Here is a 17,040-nt window from a genome sequence, read left to right as displayed (position 1 = left end):
CTGACTTAAGCATTTACCAGTAATACATAGATTACGTTCATTAAAATCCAAAGCGTCACAACAGACACGGGCATAGCAAACGAGTTGTGATATATAAACACTGTAAGATAGTGCCAAAGGAACATCTCCATCCAAAAATGGAAAATTAACAATAGGGAACGAAAAATCGTTCCATTTGTCGTAAATTTTAGTGTGGAGTTTCCCGTGTAAAACTGAAATATCTAAATCTAGGAAAGGACAGTTATTACCGTTTACATTTGATTTATTTAAAGTAAGTTCCTTTGGGTAAATTTCGGCAGTTTATTTAGAAAATTCTTGATTATTTAACGAAAAAATATCATCAAGATAACAGTAAGTGTTGTTGAATTTATCAATTAAATGCAATTTGGACGGGTCTTTACTGAGTTTGGTCATAAACTGTGATTCATAACAGTATAAACACAAGTCTGCTATTAAAGGGGCGCAATTAGCATGTTCTATAGTAACTATGATATATTAAACAATTCATTGATATTTTATCACAATATATGAAGAAGAGTTTAACATGTAAAATTGCAATAAGCACATTTAATTATTCTAGAGTTTTGCCATTACTATTTTGGAATACACCAAAATGTAGGTTTCATCTTGGTCCCTTTTATAGGTTACTAAGTTATACTCATTGCTCAAGGCCATACAATGACCTGTATTTGTTTACATTCTTGTCCTTTGGTCTATAGACAATTGTCTCATTGAAAATCATACCCAATCTCCATATATTCGTATGTATCATATATATGGAAATGATAAATTTCTGCCAGATTACCAAATGTTTTTATCTCTTTTTGAACATTTTCTCTGTTAGGATTTAAAATCATTGAAATTTTAAAAAATCTTTTAACTACTTCAAATAGTGTTACATAATATCTTATAGAAAATAATGTAACAAATTACTTCTGAGAATGTCATTCAGAATTTTATCTGATAACACAATTAACACCTTGTTGCTTCATAAAAAAAAAATAAGATAAAGTCTACTTTAAAACAGTTCTATTTAGTATGGTTTAAGAAAGAAATCAAAATTTCTATTTCAGTCGCTCAGATTGTACAGTAAAAATGACACATGAACAGAGCAGAATTGTCAGCTATAATGTAGAACCAGGAGAAGTTATCAAAATTGTGGCCTTTGCAGGTAATATTTCAATTGAATTATAGATGAGTAAAAATGACACATTTTACAAAAAGAACAAAAATACCCATACTACTTTGTATGTCCTCTTGCTCATTAAGATAATTTTTGAAAGGATTTGAGAACTTAACATTTTTTGCAATTTCATTAGGCAAGTTATATTTTTTTCTGTGGCATAATAAATCTTCCATGTTTTATAGGTACTGGTAAAACTACAACATTAGTCAGATACACTAAGATGAGACCAAGCATGCGATTCCTGTTGGTAGTTTATAATAAGTAAGTCATTAGTCAGATACACTAAGATGAGACCAAGCATGCGAATCCTGTTGGCAGTTTATAATAAGTAAGTCATTAGTCAGATACACTAAGATGAGACCAAGCATGAGATTCCTGTTGGTAGTTTATAATAAGTAAGTCATTAGTCAGATACACTAAGATGAGACCAAGCATGAGATTCCTGTTGGTAGTTTATAATAAGTAAGTCAATAGTCAGATACACTAAGATGAGACCAAGTATGAGTTTCCTGTTGGTAGTTTATAATAAGTAAGTCAATAGTCAGATACACTAAGATGAGACCAAGTATGAGATTCCTGTTGGTAGTTTATAATAAGTAAGTCAATAGTCAGATACACTAAGATGAGACCAAGCATGAGATTCCTGTTGGTAGTTTATAATAAGTAAGTCAATAGTCAGATACACTAAGATGAGACCAAGCATGAGATTCCTGTTGGCAGTTTATAATAAGTAAGTTAATAGTCAGATACACTAAGATGAGACCAAGTATGAGATTCCTGTTGGTAGTTTATAATAAGTAAGTCAATAGTCAGATACACCAAGATGAGACCAAGCATGAGATTCCTGTTGGTAGTTTATAATAAGTAAGTCATTAGTATGTTAAGTGTACTATTTCATTGATATGATTATTATACCCCTGCATACAAAGTTTTTGTGTGGGGGTGGGGCATATATGACTCACCCTGTATGTCCATGGACCTAAAAAGCACAATCCTAAACAGGTGGATGGATATTGAGACTTTACACAGTTGAGGAACCTAACCTCCAAAACAGCTAGACTGATATTGATGAAAATTTATACAGTTCTAGACTACTTGAGGATGTGTATTAAGGAATATAATCCCGGTCAACATGATAAAGGGGAGATAATCAAATTTTCTTACTTCAATATTGCAATAAGTGGTGAAGTAATAGTCTCCCTTAGTGCAACTTATCCTAATCATTTAGACTGATATTGACAAAACTTTACAAAATGGCAGAGTACTATCTGGGGATGTGCATTTAGGAATATAATCTCCTAAACAGCTATACTGATATTGATGAAACTTCACAAATTGGTAGAAAACTTCCTAGGGCATAAGTGCATAAGTGAATTTTATTCCTTTTCTTACATGTTAATGGGGAAATAATTGAATTTACTTACTTCAATATTACAATATGTGGTATAAGTCTCCTAAACAGATAGACTGATATTAATGAAACTTAACTCAGTTGTAGAACACAGGCTGCAGATGTGCACAAAGGAATATATACATGTACTAAATGTTAAAAGCAACTGTGCTTCCTCGTAGAGTGTAAAATTGTTTTGCTCAATTACCAATACAAATCGTTGCATGTGACCTTTAATCCAAACTAAATTTAAAAGCAGTTTTGTAACAGATATTCATTTCTTATTTTGCCCAGCGTAAAATATTTTGAAGTTAATATTTGCTAAAAATAAAAATTGATTTTAAATTTTATGCAGAATCCTGCTGAGTATGTTGAATATGATATTAAATAGATATCTCATTTATATTTATCTGATTCTATATAGTATACTGAGTCTGATATAACCTATTGATAAAACAATATGATGATAATAGAAACTATTGATTTTTTTCTCTATATAGGTCTATTAGTGAGTATGCTAAGACACAGTTTCCAGGCAATGTGGTGTGTAAGACAGGTCATGGTTTAGCATTTCAGTACACAGGTAGAAGGTAAATAGATAAAAAAAAATATCATGCTTAAAAATAGAAAGGCAGTGTTTTTTATATTGATGTTGTATGTTATTCTCAGTCAGAGGGACTTGATCATTTGTTCTATTTGAAAGTAATCTTCCAGAACACAATATAAGCTCACCAGTTCAATCAAGTTGACACATTTATAAGTTGTTGACAACTTTTAGACTAAAATAAAAACATTAACTGCATATTCTCTATTTTTATTGCCTTTCAAGATTTCATTTACAGTTTTTGCTGAAAACTAATTGAAATTCTCATTTTTTTTGCACACAATATATCACTTTTATTAAGATTTTTGATGGGCATAAAGTCTGATACTATATTTCCCTGTCTGTGAAATACATATATTAAACCCCTCTAATAGTTTCATTCTATTGAGTCAGATATATAATAATATTCAAAATATTTTTTAGATATATAGCTGCCAAGAAGTTGAGGAATCTGAAAGTTTATGAAATAACCCAGGCTCTTCCTCCCAGAAAGGGAGATAACTTGTTTATAAGAGCTAAATTTGTGATGGACACAGTGAACACATTTGTAGCTTCAGCTGACCCCTGTATTACAAATGAACATGTACCAGAGAAAAGAATGGATGACAATGGACAAATGACATATATAGATTCTGAGAAAAAAAATGTAAGTGTAAACTTTTGACTTCTAAAATGAAGTAATATAAGAAAAAAGCAAATTGTGATTGCACATCAAACCAATCAATTTTAGTTTTTTAAAGGACTAAATGATTATAACTTAAGGTTTTATGGTAATATTGATTCAGCCATAATCGATACTTTCAAATAATAAAATGTTCAAGCCATTCGGCTCTAATTTTATTTAAAGTGTCAAAGATGTATTAGATATCTAGTAGCAAATGTTGATGAGGCAACCATCTTTTTTATTTTTTCAGCTGTATGCCAAAGATGCTGAGATAATTTGGACCAAGATGTTAGATTTCAATTGTAAAGAGGTAGGAATGACTCATGATGGCTATCTTAAGGTGTATCAACTGTCCAAACCAAAATTATATAATTATGACTGCATTTTGATTGATGAAGCCCAAGACATGTCTCCAGGTATACTATAGTACAGATCTTACTCATATTTTATGCAGATGCATTAATTATTTTTTTCTTTCAAATATTTCGAAACTGAATTTTCTTTTAAAAGTACAAACAAATCTTCCAGATATTGCTAACTTGTGTTGGCAGAGTTCATAGAATTGAAACATAGATATAAAGAAACTTTAAATTATGGACACAGTGGTAAAGGTCTGTGAACAATTGCTACATTTTCCAATGTATAACAATGTTAAGATCTTTTTTAGACAAATTTCATTCAGCAATTTTAAGGAAAAATAAAAGTTCAGTCATTTTATTAATCGTATAGGCTACTCTTCTATCAAATAATTTGATATCCAGAATTTAAAATCATGGATGAAAATATTTTTTTCACATTAGATGGAAATATTTTAAACTTTTATAGACAAATCAATATAAATTTTAATTGTAGCTCTTGCTGATATACTTTTGAACCAACCACAAGCTAAGATTTTAGTAGGAGATCCACATCAACAGATTTATGCATTTCGTGGAGCTGTAAATGCAATGAGTCGTGTGCCAGCTACTACTATCTTTTACCTCACACAGGTAACGAAAAAATAATATTTTAAGAGCAATAAAGTAACCCATACTTGGAGAGAAAGATTTTGACATGAAAATAATAGACAAAATTTCACAAACAATGTAACACTTCTGCAAACTGCTGTCTACATAGTATATTTGGACTAATTTTAAAGTTTTTTTTATTTACATTCAAAGATATAGTTGGGTTTTGTTTTCTCATAAAAGCAAGAACATATATTTAACCTCCTGACTCAAAGTACTCCTTGATATATTATGGATATGAAAGAAACCAAATACATGTAAAAGTAATGCAAGACCGTAGTTATTTGCATAAAAAAAAAATTGTTGTTTAATATAAAAAATTGTGGTAAAAAAAGAGAAACCAAGAGCCAATCAAAAATCAAAGAATAACAGAAACCACAAGAGGCTCTTGATTCGGGACAGGCACATTTACACTAATTCATTCATATGATTGTATTTTGCTTATAGATATGTTTTTAGTCTTTCAGATTTGGACCAGAAATAGCACAAATAGCTGCATGCTGTCTAGAGACATTGAAAGAGGAAAAAATGAAAACACTTGTTGGTAATGGAAAAAAATGTAAGTTTAGATCACATCATAATTTCAATTGAGTGTGTTACAGTATAAAGTCATTTTCCTCTAAATATATGCCTGTGCCACAGTGGATTGAAGTTATTGGTCTATAAAGGGAAGTAAATGAGTACTTCAATATAGTTCAGAAATTGTAGTGCAGTTAAAAATTTACTAGGTCAAGCAAATCTCTGACATATATTAATAGTACTTTATGAGAAGAGTGCATATGTGTGATCCTAATGAACTTTAAGTTAAATTCATGTGGTTGTTTTGCAGTAATCAGGTTGGTCCTTAGATGAACACTATAATACTTGAAAAGAAAAAAAATTATAAAATTAAAAACCTACTAAAAGAATGAATGTATGATCATTAAGAAAAAATATGATAAAACCCAAATGAAAATAGTTGAAATTAAGTAAAAATTAAGATAGAAATAAACTGATATATCAAGGTATAACATGTTATTCTTATGTTCATTGACGATTTCAGGTGAAATAACAGGTAAAACAGTTGGCCAGGTAGCCATCATCTGTAGAAGTAATTATACTGTGTTTAATGAAGCTGTCAAGAAATGCTGTTTTATAGACCAAGACAATATTAAAATAGGATTTGTAGGGGTAAATATAGATTTGGTTATCTTATAGATTTAAGACCTAATGCTAACTCTTTTTCTTCCCAACAAAATCAGTCAGTCCCTCCTGTCATTTAAGCTCTCTCCTGCCTTATATATTGTCTGATTTTTATGAAATATATATCTGCAATGCCACGACTCAAGTTTATATTCAGCTGAAAAAAAATCTGTTAATTTGATGATATTTAAAAAAATAAAGTTTACCGTAATTGGCAGTGTAGAGTCGGTATTGGTACATAATATGTACACACTTTATTGCCAAGGGAATTCAGAAAAAAATATTTTTGTCACTTGTTGAATATACGTCTAGGGAAACTGGTAATTTTAAGTTGTGTTTGATCGTTTGTGATCACCAAAAAAAACACCATCAAGTAGAAGTTGTAATGATTTTAGATCATTTTACAAGTGTTACAATGAGCCAAATTGAAAAAAAAAATTCAATCACCATCAAATACAGTGAGAGTGTGCTGAACACAAACAGCAGTCCAAAACACCAAAGCTGAATGAATAACAGATTATTCTTTGTGGTAAATACATTGTTATGCAATGCATATAAAAAAAAAGAAAAGAGAAAATTTTAATTAAGCATTTAATTTTGATATTTTTGTCGAGCCTTCGACTTAAGTCGAAAAAGCGAGACATAGCGATCCTACATTCCGTCGTCGTCGGCGGCATCCACAAATATTCACTCTGTGGTTAAAGTTTTTGAAATTTTAATAACTTTCTTAAACTATCCTGGATTTTTACCAAACTTGGACAGAAGCTTGTTTATGATCATAAGATAGTATCCAGAAGTAAATTTTGTAAAAATAAAATTCCATTTTTTCTGTATTTTACTTATAAATGGACTTAGTTTTTCCGCTGGGAATTTACATTCACTCTGTGGTTAAAGTTTTTAAAATTTTAATAACTTTCTTAAACTATCCTGGGTTTGTACCAAACTTGGACAGAAGCTTGTTTATGATCATAAGATAGTATCTAGAAGTAAATTTTGTAAAAAAATAAATCCATTTTTTCCTTATTTTACTTTTAAATGGACTTAGATTTTCTGCCAGGAAACAACATATTTACTCTGTGGTTAAAGTTTTTAAAATTTTAATAACTTTCTTATACTATTTTGGATTTGTACCAAACTTGGACAGAAGCTTGCTTATGATCAAGAGCTAGTATCTAGAAGGAAATTTTGTAAAAAAATGAATCCATTTTTTCTGTATTTTACTTTTAAATGGACTTAGATTTTCTGCCAGGAAACAACATATTCACTCTGTGGTTAAAGTTTTTAAAATTTTAATAACTTTCTTATACTATTTTGGATTTGAACCTAACTTTTACAGAAGCTTGTTAATGATCAAATGCTAGTATCTAGAAGGAAATTTTGTTTTCTTCCAGTTAACATTACATTCAGTCTGCAGTTAAAGTTTTTAAACATTATTAGATTCATAAACTCTCCTGGATTTTTACCAAACTTGGACAGAAGCTTCTTACAATCAGAAGATAGTATCAAGAGGAATATTTTTATTGATTTGCTACCTCATTTTTGTTGAGCCTGCGATTGACAGAAAAGTAGGCGAGACACTGGGTTCCGCAGAACCCTTACAAATTTTTCTATTAATATTTGATTTTTAAATTAAAATTGCATATTAATATGAATAAGATAAATTATATTATTATTTAAAAACAAATAAGTAACTGTGTACAAATTCAAGAACAAACAGAGCCGAATGTAAACAAACATTGCAAAATCCATTTTCTCTTATTTCTTTCTCATAGTACTATATAATCCACACCCTTTGGGACTGGTAAATTTACTTTTGGAGTAAAAGACTGGGGACAATACATGGCCTAATTCAGTATATTTAATGCCTAAACCAAATATCCAAGAAAAATCAACATTTAAATGACATTGCTTTAGGAGAATAAAAATAATCATGATAACTTTTTTGAATAAGCTAAAGGTATTTACATCTTTATTATAGCTAACATGTATTGTATTTAATGTTAATTGTATTGCAATTGTTTTTATAGGGAACTGAGGGTTTTGGATTTCCAAAATTACTAGATATATATACTCTGATGATGTCACCTGAACAAAGAGAAAAAGGTATCACAATAAATTGGATATCAGTAAAGATCTGTTACTGTCACATCCAAGTTAACTAGCATTTTCAGTGTACTGTAAATTCAGAAATTTATTCTATTGCGAAAATGCAACAGGATAGGTTTCACAAAAATTAAAAGTTGTATTTTGAATTGTTGATAGCATTACTTGTATGCAGCATTTCCTCAAATTGTAATAATTGATCTCACATTTTGCCCATTGTTCAACAGTTGCTATCATTAATGCAAGCAGAAATCTCTGAATTTATTGTATGATGCTACAGATTGCTTATTATAATTCAATATACAAAACTTTTGTTAGAAATACTATTTAGTTCTTAGAAATTTTAAAAATAGAATGTAATGTCAATTGTGTAGCAGAAAAATTTCTCACTTACAACATTTTAATTTTGATGTTTGATTTTATTTGGTTAATATTTCCCACTTAAATATAAGAATAATATGTATATTTGTCATTCTTATGTATAATTTTTATAAGCTCAAGGAAGAAATAGTTATCTAATACTAGTAATAATATATTGCATGATCTACAAAATTTCCTGCCAAATGTGAATTAAATATTTATATCAAATCTTCTTTAGTTTAAGTGCTTGGGTCAGGGGTTCAGATTTGAAAAATAGCATGATTCAAGTGATCTTTACATATAAAGACCTGTGCAATTTGGTTTCAACACTTATGCTGTCATTTCAAACAGTTACTGCTAAACTCTAACAAATTTTGGCATTTATATACACTTTCAGAAAATAGAGTTGTTGAGGACAAATTTATACAGAAATTTCACAATATGGGAGAATTGGAGAAGTATGCCAACAAAACCCAAGACACTGAACTATTGGGAAAGATTAAAATTGTTAGAACTCATCATCACTGTCTTCCTAGTTATATCAGCAAAATTCTCAGTAGATGTGTGAGGGATCTCAAGGCTGCAGGTAAGACAAGGGTTGTATGGAAGCAACTAAATTCTCAGTAGATGTGTGAGGGATCTCAAGGCTGCAGGTAAGACAAGGGTTGTATGGAAGCAACTAAATTCTCAGTAGATGTGTGAGGGATCTCAAGGCTGCAGGTAAGACAAGAGTTGTATGGAAGCAACTAAATTTTCAGTAGATATGTGAGGGATCTCAATGCTGCAGGTAAGACAAGGGTTGTGTGAGGACTTTATGTGTCGTATAGATAATAAGAAAAATAATTCCATTCATTCATTTAGACTTAAGGAGTATGTCAATTCTTTCAAATCTGTATCAATTGCTGTTAAAATTTGCCAAGAAAGTAAAGCTATAACAGAAAAATCATAAATGCTATTTTGAAAACCTTATGCTTTTTATTTTATCGACATGAAGTATTGCATGTGATTTCAGAGAAAATGACGATTCTTTGCAATTTTTGGATCCAAATATTATGAATTAAAATAGCCACCAGCATGATACAGATATACAATTTTGAAAGATTAATTGAAGGTTTCTTACTTGCTGATCTATGTAATGAAATGATATATTACTAATAAAAACTGTTACCAGTCCTTATAGTAAAAAACTTTAAACATTTATATAGTTGAACACACCCATTCAGATGTAAAATAAATACACATTGTATTAGAATAAAAATAAAATATTTGTAAAAAGTTTAGAAATGAGGAAAGAACAAGGTTCTGTCTAGCTTTTCTATCCTGTTTCAAGCCAAGTACAGATCAATTTATTTTTTGAGACAATGTGTGGTTCATCTTTTTATACAGCAACTCTTGAAACTGTTCCAAATGAAATACTTCGGGTATAATCAGCAAGTGTGAAATTTGAAGCAACCTGCATTCTTTTATGACTTTATACCAGTATTCTCTACATCTCTGAATGTATTGTAACATCTCAACTTTCACAATGAAACTTGTGTGCAAGAGTTTTGGAAATATTTACCTAAAATAATTTATAAAAATAAATTAAATGAAGAATTAGGATGTTCACAAAGAAACTTCATTACTAGATACTATGTGCAAAATGGATCATAATTCAGCCTTCTTTAAATTTTAAACATTTTATGGTATAAAACAGTACAATTATTTATTGCATTTCTCTGAAAACCTTTGGTGAATTTCCACTAAGAAACAAAAAAAATGTATATTCTTTTCAGATTTTATATTGTCGACTGCTCACAAGGCCAAGGGATTAGAGTTTAGTACAGTCAGAGTTACAGATGATTATGGTGTTAATCCTATCCTACAGATGTTGTTTAGGCATGTACCAGAAATAGCACAGGCTATGCCTGCTAATGCAAGTACGTAATCAGTTAATAAATAAACCACTCAGTGTATAATTTATAACACAGGCTTTGCCTTTTATCCAAGTACCTATTTAGTAAATAGATAAACCACACAATATTTATTTATAGCACTGTCTATGCCTTCTTATGCCGGTATGTAATCAGTACACTCAATGCTTAATTTATAGTATATTTCACTCTACCAAAAACTTTGGACCCAATCATGTTACCAGTTTTAGAGGAAGCTACTTGCAAAAAGCTGGTAAAAATAATAATTTATTGTTATTGATTCTATATTTTAGTTGTTGATAACATTAACAAATATCATCTTCCAAAAGCAAAATTGGCATAGGCTGACTGTGCTTAATTTCAACTGTACCATAGTAAGCTTAAAACAAACACTTACAGGTGAGCCTAGCAGTGTTCAGTTCCTTATTGTAATTATTATCTTATAGAAGTAAGCAAGTACTATATGGTATATGGAGCTTACTGGTAGACTGTATAACTAGATACCTATTTCCTATTTCATTAATTGATTATTGACAGAAAGAAACAAAGAAGAGTATAAATGGGAAAAGGCTTTAGTTTACAAGTATAATGAGTACCTAGTGCAAAAAGATGAATACAGATTCATGCTGTGCCTATTTATTTTTTTTATCAGTTAATTTCCAGGAATGAATCAAGAAATTTTATTTGTCAACTTGCAAGAAAAATGAAAGAAAGACAAACGAGATATAAGCAGAATGTTTAATCTACCTTAATCATGGATGATATTAAGAGATCCAACATCCATTTTCATACGCCCGTCAATTTTTGACGGGACGTATTATGGTATACAAATGTCCGGTGTCCGTCCGTCTGTCTGTCCGTCTGTCCATCTGTCTGTCCGGCGTAAACATGTCGCACCGTGACTTGAGAATGACTTATCCAAATTTCATGAAACTTAATATAGTTGTTTCTTATGATGGTCAAACGATCTGTATACTTTTTGGTGAAAATAAGATTAAAACTTTTTGAGTTACGGGACTTAGTAACTAAAACAGGTGTGTGTTTTTTTTCACATGTCGTGCCGTATCTCAAAAACAATTTATAATTATTGCTTAAAACTTTACACACTTCTTAGTTATATTAATCTTAAGATCTGTTTACTTTTTGGTGATGATTCAAAACTTTATTTTAGAGATATTGAGTATTTTGTTAAAAAAGGGGGAGGGGTTTTTCACATGTCGAGCCGTATCTCAAAAACAGTTTATGATTATTGCTTAAAACTTTACACACTTCTTAGTTATATTAACCTTAAGATCTGTATACTTTTTGGTGATGATTCAAAATTTTATTTTTGAGTTATTGAGTATTTTGTAAAAAAAGGGGGAGGGGTTTTTCACATGTCGTGCCGTATCTCAAAAACGATTTATGATTATTGCTTAAAATTTTACACACTTCTTAGTTATATTAATCTAAAGATCTGTATACTTTTTGGTTTTGATTCAAAATTTTATTTTTGAGATATTGATTTTTTTTTTTTTAAAAGGGGGGTTTTCACATGTCGCGCCGTATCTCAAAAACGATTTATGGTTATTGCTTAAAATTTTACACACTTCTTAGTTATATTAATTTAAAGATCTGTGTACTTTTTGGTTTTGATTCAAAATTTTATTTTAGAGATATTGAGTTTTTTGTTAAAAAAAAAGGGGGTTTTTGCATGTCACGCCGTATGTCAGAAACTATTTATGCTTATTGCATAAAAATTCACACACAAGACGACGGGCGTATCATGCGCTCATGGCGCAGATGTTTATTAAACATTTTATACCAAACTTTTTTAACAAAATTTGTTTTTTTTTTGTATGTCACTTAATTCAATGAATATTTTCAAGGAAATGATGTTTCCATTTTTTCCAGGAGAAATTAATATGGATGAAGGCAACCTTCTTTATGTAGCTGTAACTAGAGCCAAGCATGCTGTTCAAATGTCTTCTACAGTAAAAACTATTTTACAGTTATGTGGTGTAAGTTTTGCATATATCTACGTTTATAGTTTATTTTGGTATAAGAGGTATCATCTATTTATATAAAAATCTATTAAAGAATTGTTCTTAAAAGGAGTGCAGAAATGTTATGTGTGTGGTTTTAAATCTTTATAGATTTGTTAGCTATATAAAAAGAAGTTTATTCTACTGTAACCAAAGGTTTCCCAAACAGTAATATTTTCCTGAATCGTGGATTGTTTGAAATAAATGTCTGTAAAAAAATTCACTTAAGGAACTTTTCCGAGTACAGGTATTTCAAATTGTTTAAAAATAACATTTTAAGTTTTAGACAATTTTTTTTTAAATGACAATATTCCATTCCTCATGCACACTTTTCCATTTATAAGAGTAACTGCATTTTAAGATTTATTTTGTATTTGTAGGAGAGATTTGAACACCCAGTGTGTAGTCAAGTCCTTCAGCAACAGGGTGTTACTATGAAATGTAGAGAAACTGATCAAGAATTTAAACCTTATGCTCTCACCATACAGAAAGAAACTGTAAAACTGGTAAAATGATTATTGCATATCAGTTGTAATTGTTACATTTGTTCTATTGATTTACATTGATTACAATGATATGTTCAGAGAATACTTAAGACTTTAGCCACACACAGCAAATATTCAGTTTGATAATCTTGTGAAAGATGAAGCATCAAGTTTGCTCTGTGACATTAGAATACCAATGAAAAACAATAGCATACCATTTGATCATTAATGACCTTAAATTTGGTAGATACAATGTTTATCAATCTTAGAATATTAATGCTACCCTCCTCTGTTAGCCTCTGTTTATAATTTTGCTTTGGTTGATAAATCAAATAATACTCCACTATATGTAAATATTGATAGAAATCATAATGTCCCCTTTAATATTCTTTAAAGTGGCATTAGCTGTCAAATTAATGTTGACTGAAGTTGACTAACATATATCTAAATTACAATAAGTCTGAAATAAACAGTTAATAAAGCATGGACTCGATAATATATATCAACATTTTGTGTGTATTTAAGGTTAGTCACCATCTAATTAAGCATCGAATGACCTCTGAAGACTGCTGACGGTCACATAACCCGATATAAACATAAACATAAATATAAATAGACTGTAACCATGTGCAATTGTATTTTTCACGGTCTGTTTGATTTCATGTTATGGGTTAAAAATATATGTTAATCATCGATTTTACCTGTATAAGAATGATTTTTTGTGGATTGAATCAGTCAATGAAATGGTTCAACTTTGTTTCACTTTCAATGTTGACATTCTTTTCCTTTTAATAACTGAACACGCCTAATACATGCTTAACCAATCTCTAGCTAAGGGGTTAAATTGAAGGTCACATGAATACGGATTCAATGAGGTCAAATTATTCACTTGCAAGTGAATAATTCATCAGCGATGTTTCTCAGCTTATTTTGACAAAATTGAACTAAACTGGCTGCTAACGGCGAATGATTATTTCACTTTAATTAATGACTGAACAAAAAAAATCATATTTCAATAAAAAAAATCAAATCTCGTAGCTAATGCCATTTTAACATGGACTTGCTCTGGATTTTTTTTTCTTGTAATTTCAAATATATATTTCGTGACAATATATTGTTGTCCTCTCTATACTGAAACTCTTACAATGGTTTAAAATTAAATATTTTGGGTAAAAACCATAAAATTTTGAATTTGAAGCAGATGACATAAAAATTCAGCGAACCTGTATTCTTTATTGATGTCATAAATAAAACTCTATGGAAACACATTATCAATGTCACAAATAAGGTTATTATACTGTCAGTGACTGTCAATGCAATTTTAATGCACAAGTAGCACAGTTGCAGTTTAAAAAAATGAATATATATATATACATATAATGTAGATAATAATATTACTTTCAGAGTGACGAGAAGTCTGTGGAAGGTGGAGTATTATCACCAGATATAATTACTGATCAGAGAGCAAATATACGCCAGCTGTATGGACTATTAGACGAGGATAAAAAAGCTAGACCAAAAGAAAACAGACCTGCCTATGTTATTATGGATCAGGATGAATATGAAGAAGAAGAAGAGGAATATGGTGGTATGATGGGTGGACTCTTTTAACTCCACTGGAATGTTTTAGGAGTACCTGTAAGGCAGATATTTAGCAAAGTTTTTTTTAATATACAGTGATAGTGTTCGGTTATTATTGTAGAGACTTTATATGTTTTAAATACTTCAGAAACCATAGTCTTTCATTGTCCATAAGTTATTTAATGATTTTACAACTGTTTAATTAGGACCAATTTCTTTGTGAATAGTACTGTAATTTTTTTTTTAAAGTTTTGTACTGAAAAATGATTACAAGTTAAGTATTCTGTTTTCTTTAGCCATGTGCTAATTAATTTTCATTAGGTTTAAGATAGATTATATATTACTAAGGGAGATAACCAGCTGATACTCTCTTGTGTTGTCTGTTGTAAATACAACATGATAAATTTAAATAATTACCAGTATTGCAAAACAGATTTTAATTTCATATGTTTTTATCTTACAAACTACTTTGGAGAGCTAAAATAAATCTAATAGACATATGAGACTCACTTCACAAGAATAAATATTCAAGATAGGGCATTATTTCCCATTAGTTTACAAGAAGAATCAATATCTTATTCTATACTGATTGACATTTTTATTTTAGTTTAGAATTAATGTTTGGTTCATTTCTATATCAGCATGGCTTATATTTTAATCAAGATATCATGTGTTAATTAAATTATTTTTACACATTTTTGTATTTATAGTCCTAACTTTCACAATCTGAGGTGTTTCCTATCAAACATTTCCTGAATGTCTCATGATTATCATACTATTTAAATCACTATGTAACATTTACTTTGTCATGATTATCATACTATTTAAATCACTATGTAACATTTACTTTGTCATGATTATCATACTATTTAAATCACTATGTAACATTTACTTTGTCATGATTATCATACTATTTAAATCACAATGTAACATTTAACTTGCAGTGAAAACTGTTATCACTTGTGATGCATGGTGCTATCATAAACTTTTTGTATAAAGTGATTTGTTTACCAACTTAATGAAAGATATCGTTTCAAGTAAGCAACAAATTTTGTCCATGATTTAGAACTATTTAGAGTTATTTTTCCGAGTGAAAACAAATAAAAGTGGCTTTAATGATTATTCATGACTATGGTCTGCAAAATGTAAATGAGTTTCATAGTCTTTAAAAGTTCACCTTTTTTAAAGCTCTTTTTACCTTTTCTTACATAGAGACTGCATTAAGATTAAAACCTCTCATAGAAAGCTATTATGGTCTGAGGAAATTCTAATCTTTAGTTGTGTTTTGCGCATGAATTTTCCTATAAAACTTATCGGTTATAACTTAAATAAATATGTGCAATAAAACAAAGATTTTATTTACATCTATGCATGTTGTATATAATTTGTTTATGTAGTTTTTATACGACCGCAAAAAAATTTTGTGGTCGTATATTGGTATGACGTTGGCGTCGGCGTCTTCGTCGTCGGCGTCGTCCGGCGTCGGCGTCCGAAGACACATTGGTTTTCGCACTCTAACTTTAGTTTAAGTGAATGGATCTTTTTGAAATTTGACCATAAGGTTAAATACCACAAAAGGAAGGTTGGGATTGATTTTGGGGGTTATGGTACCAACAGTTAAGGAATTAGGGGCCAAAAATAAGCATTTTCTAGTTTCCAGACAATAACTGTGGAACGGTGTATGGATCTCTCTGAAATTATACTACAAGTTTCCATACCACAAAGGGATGGTTAGGATTTGCTTTGGGGGGTTATGGCTCAAACCTTTTAGGAATTAGGGGCAAAAACAAGGTTGTCCTGGTTAATGGACAAATACTTTAGTACAAAACATAATTTAAAGCAGTGTAAGGGAGATAAATCAGATACATCATTGAAATTATCTCCCTTACACTGCTTTTAAATTATGTATAAAGTAATGGTTAATGAACAATAAAGATAATTTAAAACAGTGTAAGGGAGGTAATCCAAATACAACGTTTTGGTTACTTCCCTTACACTGCTTTTAAATTATGTTTAAAGATATGCATATTTATAAAGGAAGACCAGTAAAAATATCTGCAAATGTTGCATCTTTTTTTTTTACAAAAAAATCCATATGAAAGATTTGACACTATATTTTTATTAATTCTATTATAAAATAGATTAAGTTAGCACTATGGTAAATTTAAATGGGTAATTATGGTTGCCAACTCCATTGGAAATTTGAATTGTGTTATGACCATATCTTGAGGGAAAGAATTTTTTTGGGGAAAAAAAGGGGGGAGGGGATAAAAAGAAATTGTGGGGGGTCAATTTTTTCTCATTTCAGATTTCAGAAATTAAAAAGAATTATTCTTCAAATATTTTTTTTTTTCAAATTTCAAATATTGAAAAATTTCAAGAAGTAATCTTTAATTGCACAGTATGGCGCATTAGATTTGTAAAATCTTTGATCACATTTATTAATTTGTTATGCCGAATCTAACAGTGTATTTACATTTTTAATTTTGGGTCCAGTTTTCAAATTGGTCTACATTAAGGTCCAAAGGGTCCAAAATTAAA

The 17,040-nt window shown here is 29.9% G+C and overlaps 1 protein-coding gene across 1 annotated transcript in view; it reads left to right on the top strand.

The window, feature by feature from the left end:
- Nucleotides 1-15,867, top strand: part of LOC127726327 (F-box DNA helicase 1-like) — a 28,538-nt gene extending 12,671 nt beyond the window's left edge. Inside the window, exons 6-19 of the mRNA XM_052233656.1 lie at nt 1,074-1,171; nt 1,369-1,447; nt 3,077-3,166; nt 3,604-3,826; nt 4,095-4,260; nt 4,697-4,833; nt 5,311-5,410; nt 5,894-6,021; nt 8,061-8,136; nt 8,894-9,082; nt 10,272-10,415; nt 12,303-12,409; nt 12,814-12,939; nt 14,323-15,867. Coding sequence (XP_052089616.1) covers nt 1,074-1,171; nt 1,369-1,447; nt 3,077-3,166; nt 3,604-3,826; nt 4,095-4,260; nt 4,697-4,833; nt 5,311-5,410; nt 5,894-6,021; nt 8,061-8,136; nt 8,894-9,082; nt 10,272-10,415; nt 12,303-12,409; nt 12,814-12,939; nt 14,323-14,529 — 1,870 coding nt within the window. The 3' untranslated portion in view covers nt 14,530-15,867. The remainder of the gene's footprint in view (nt 1-1,073; nt 1,172-1,368; nt 1,448-3,076; nt 3,167-3,603; nt 3,827-4,094; nt 4,261-4,696; nt 4,834-5,310; nt 5,411-5,893; nt 6,022-8,060; nt 8,137-8,893; nt 9,083-10,271; nt 10,416-12,302; nt 12,410-12,813; nt 12,940-14,322) is intronic.
- The last annotated feature ends 1,173 nt before the right edge of the window (nt 15,868-17,040 follow it).

Source organism: Mytilus californianus, unplaced genomic scaffold, assembly GCF_021869535.1.
Source record: "Mytilus californianus isolate M0D057914Y unplaced genomic scaffold, xbMytCali1.0.p SCAF_1, whole genome shotgun sequence".
Taxonomy (NCBI): Eukaryota; Metazoa; Mollusca; class Bivalvia; order Mytilida; family Mytilidae; genus Mytilus; species Mytilus californianus.
The sequence above is the reverse complement of the archived record's forward strand: the minus strand, read 5'-3'. Positions and strand labels throughout refer to the sequence as shown.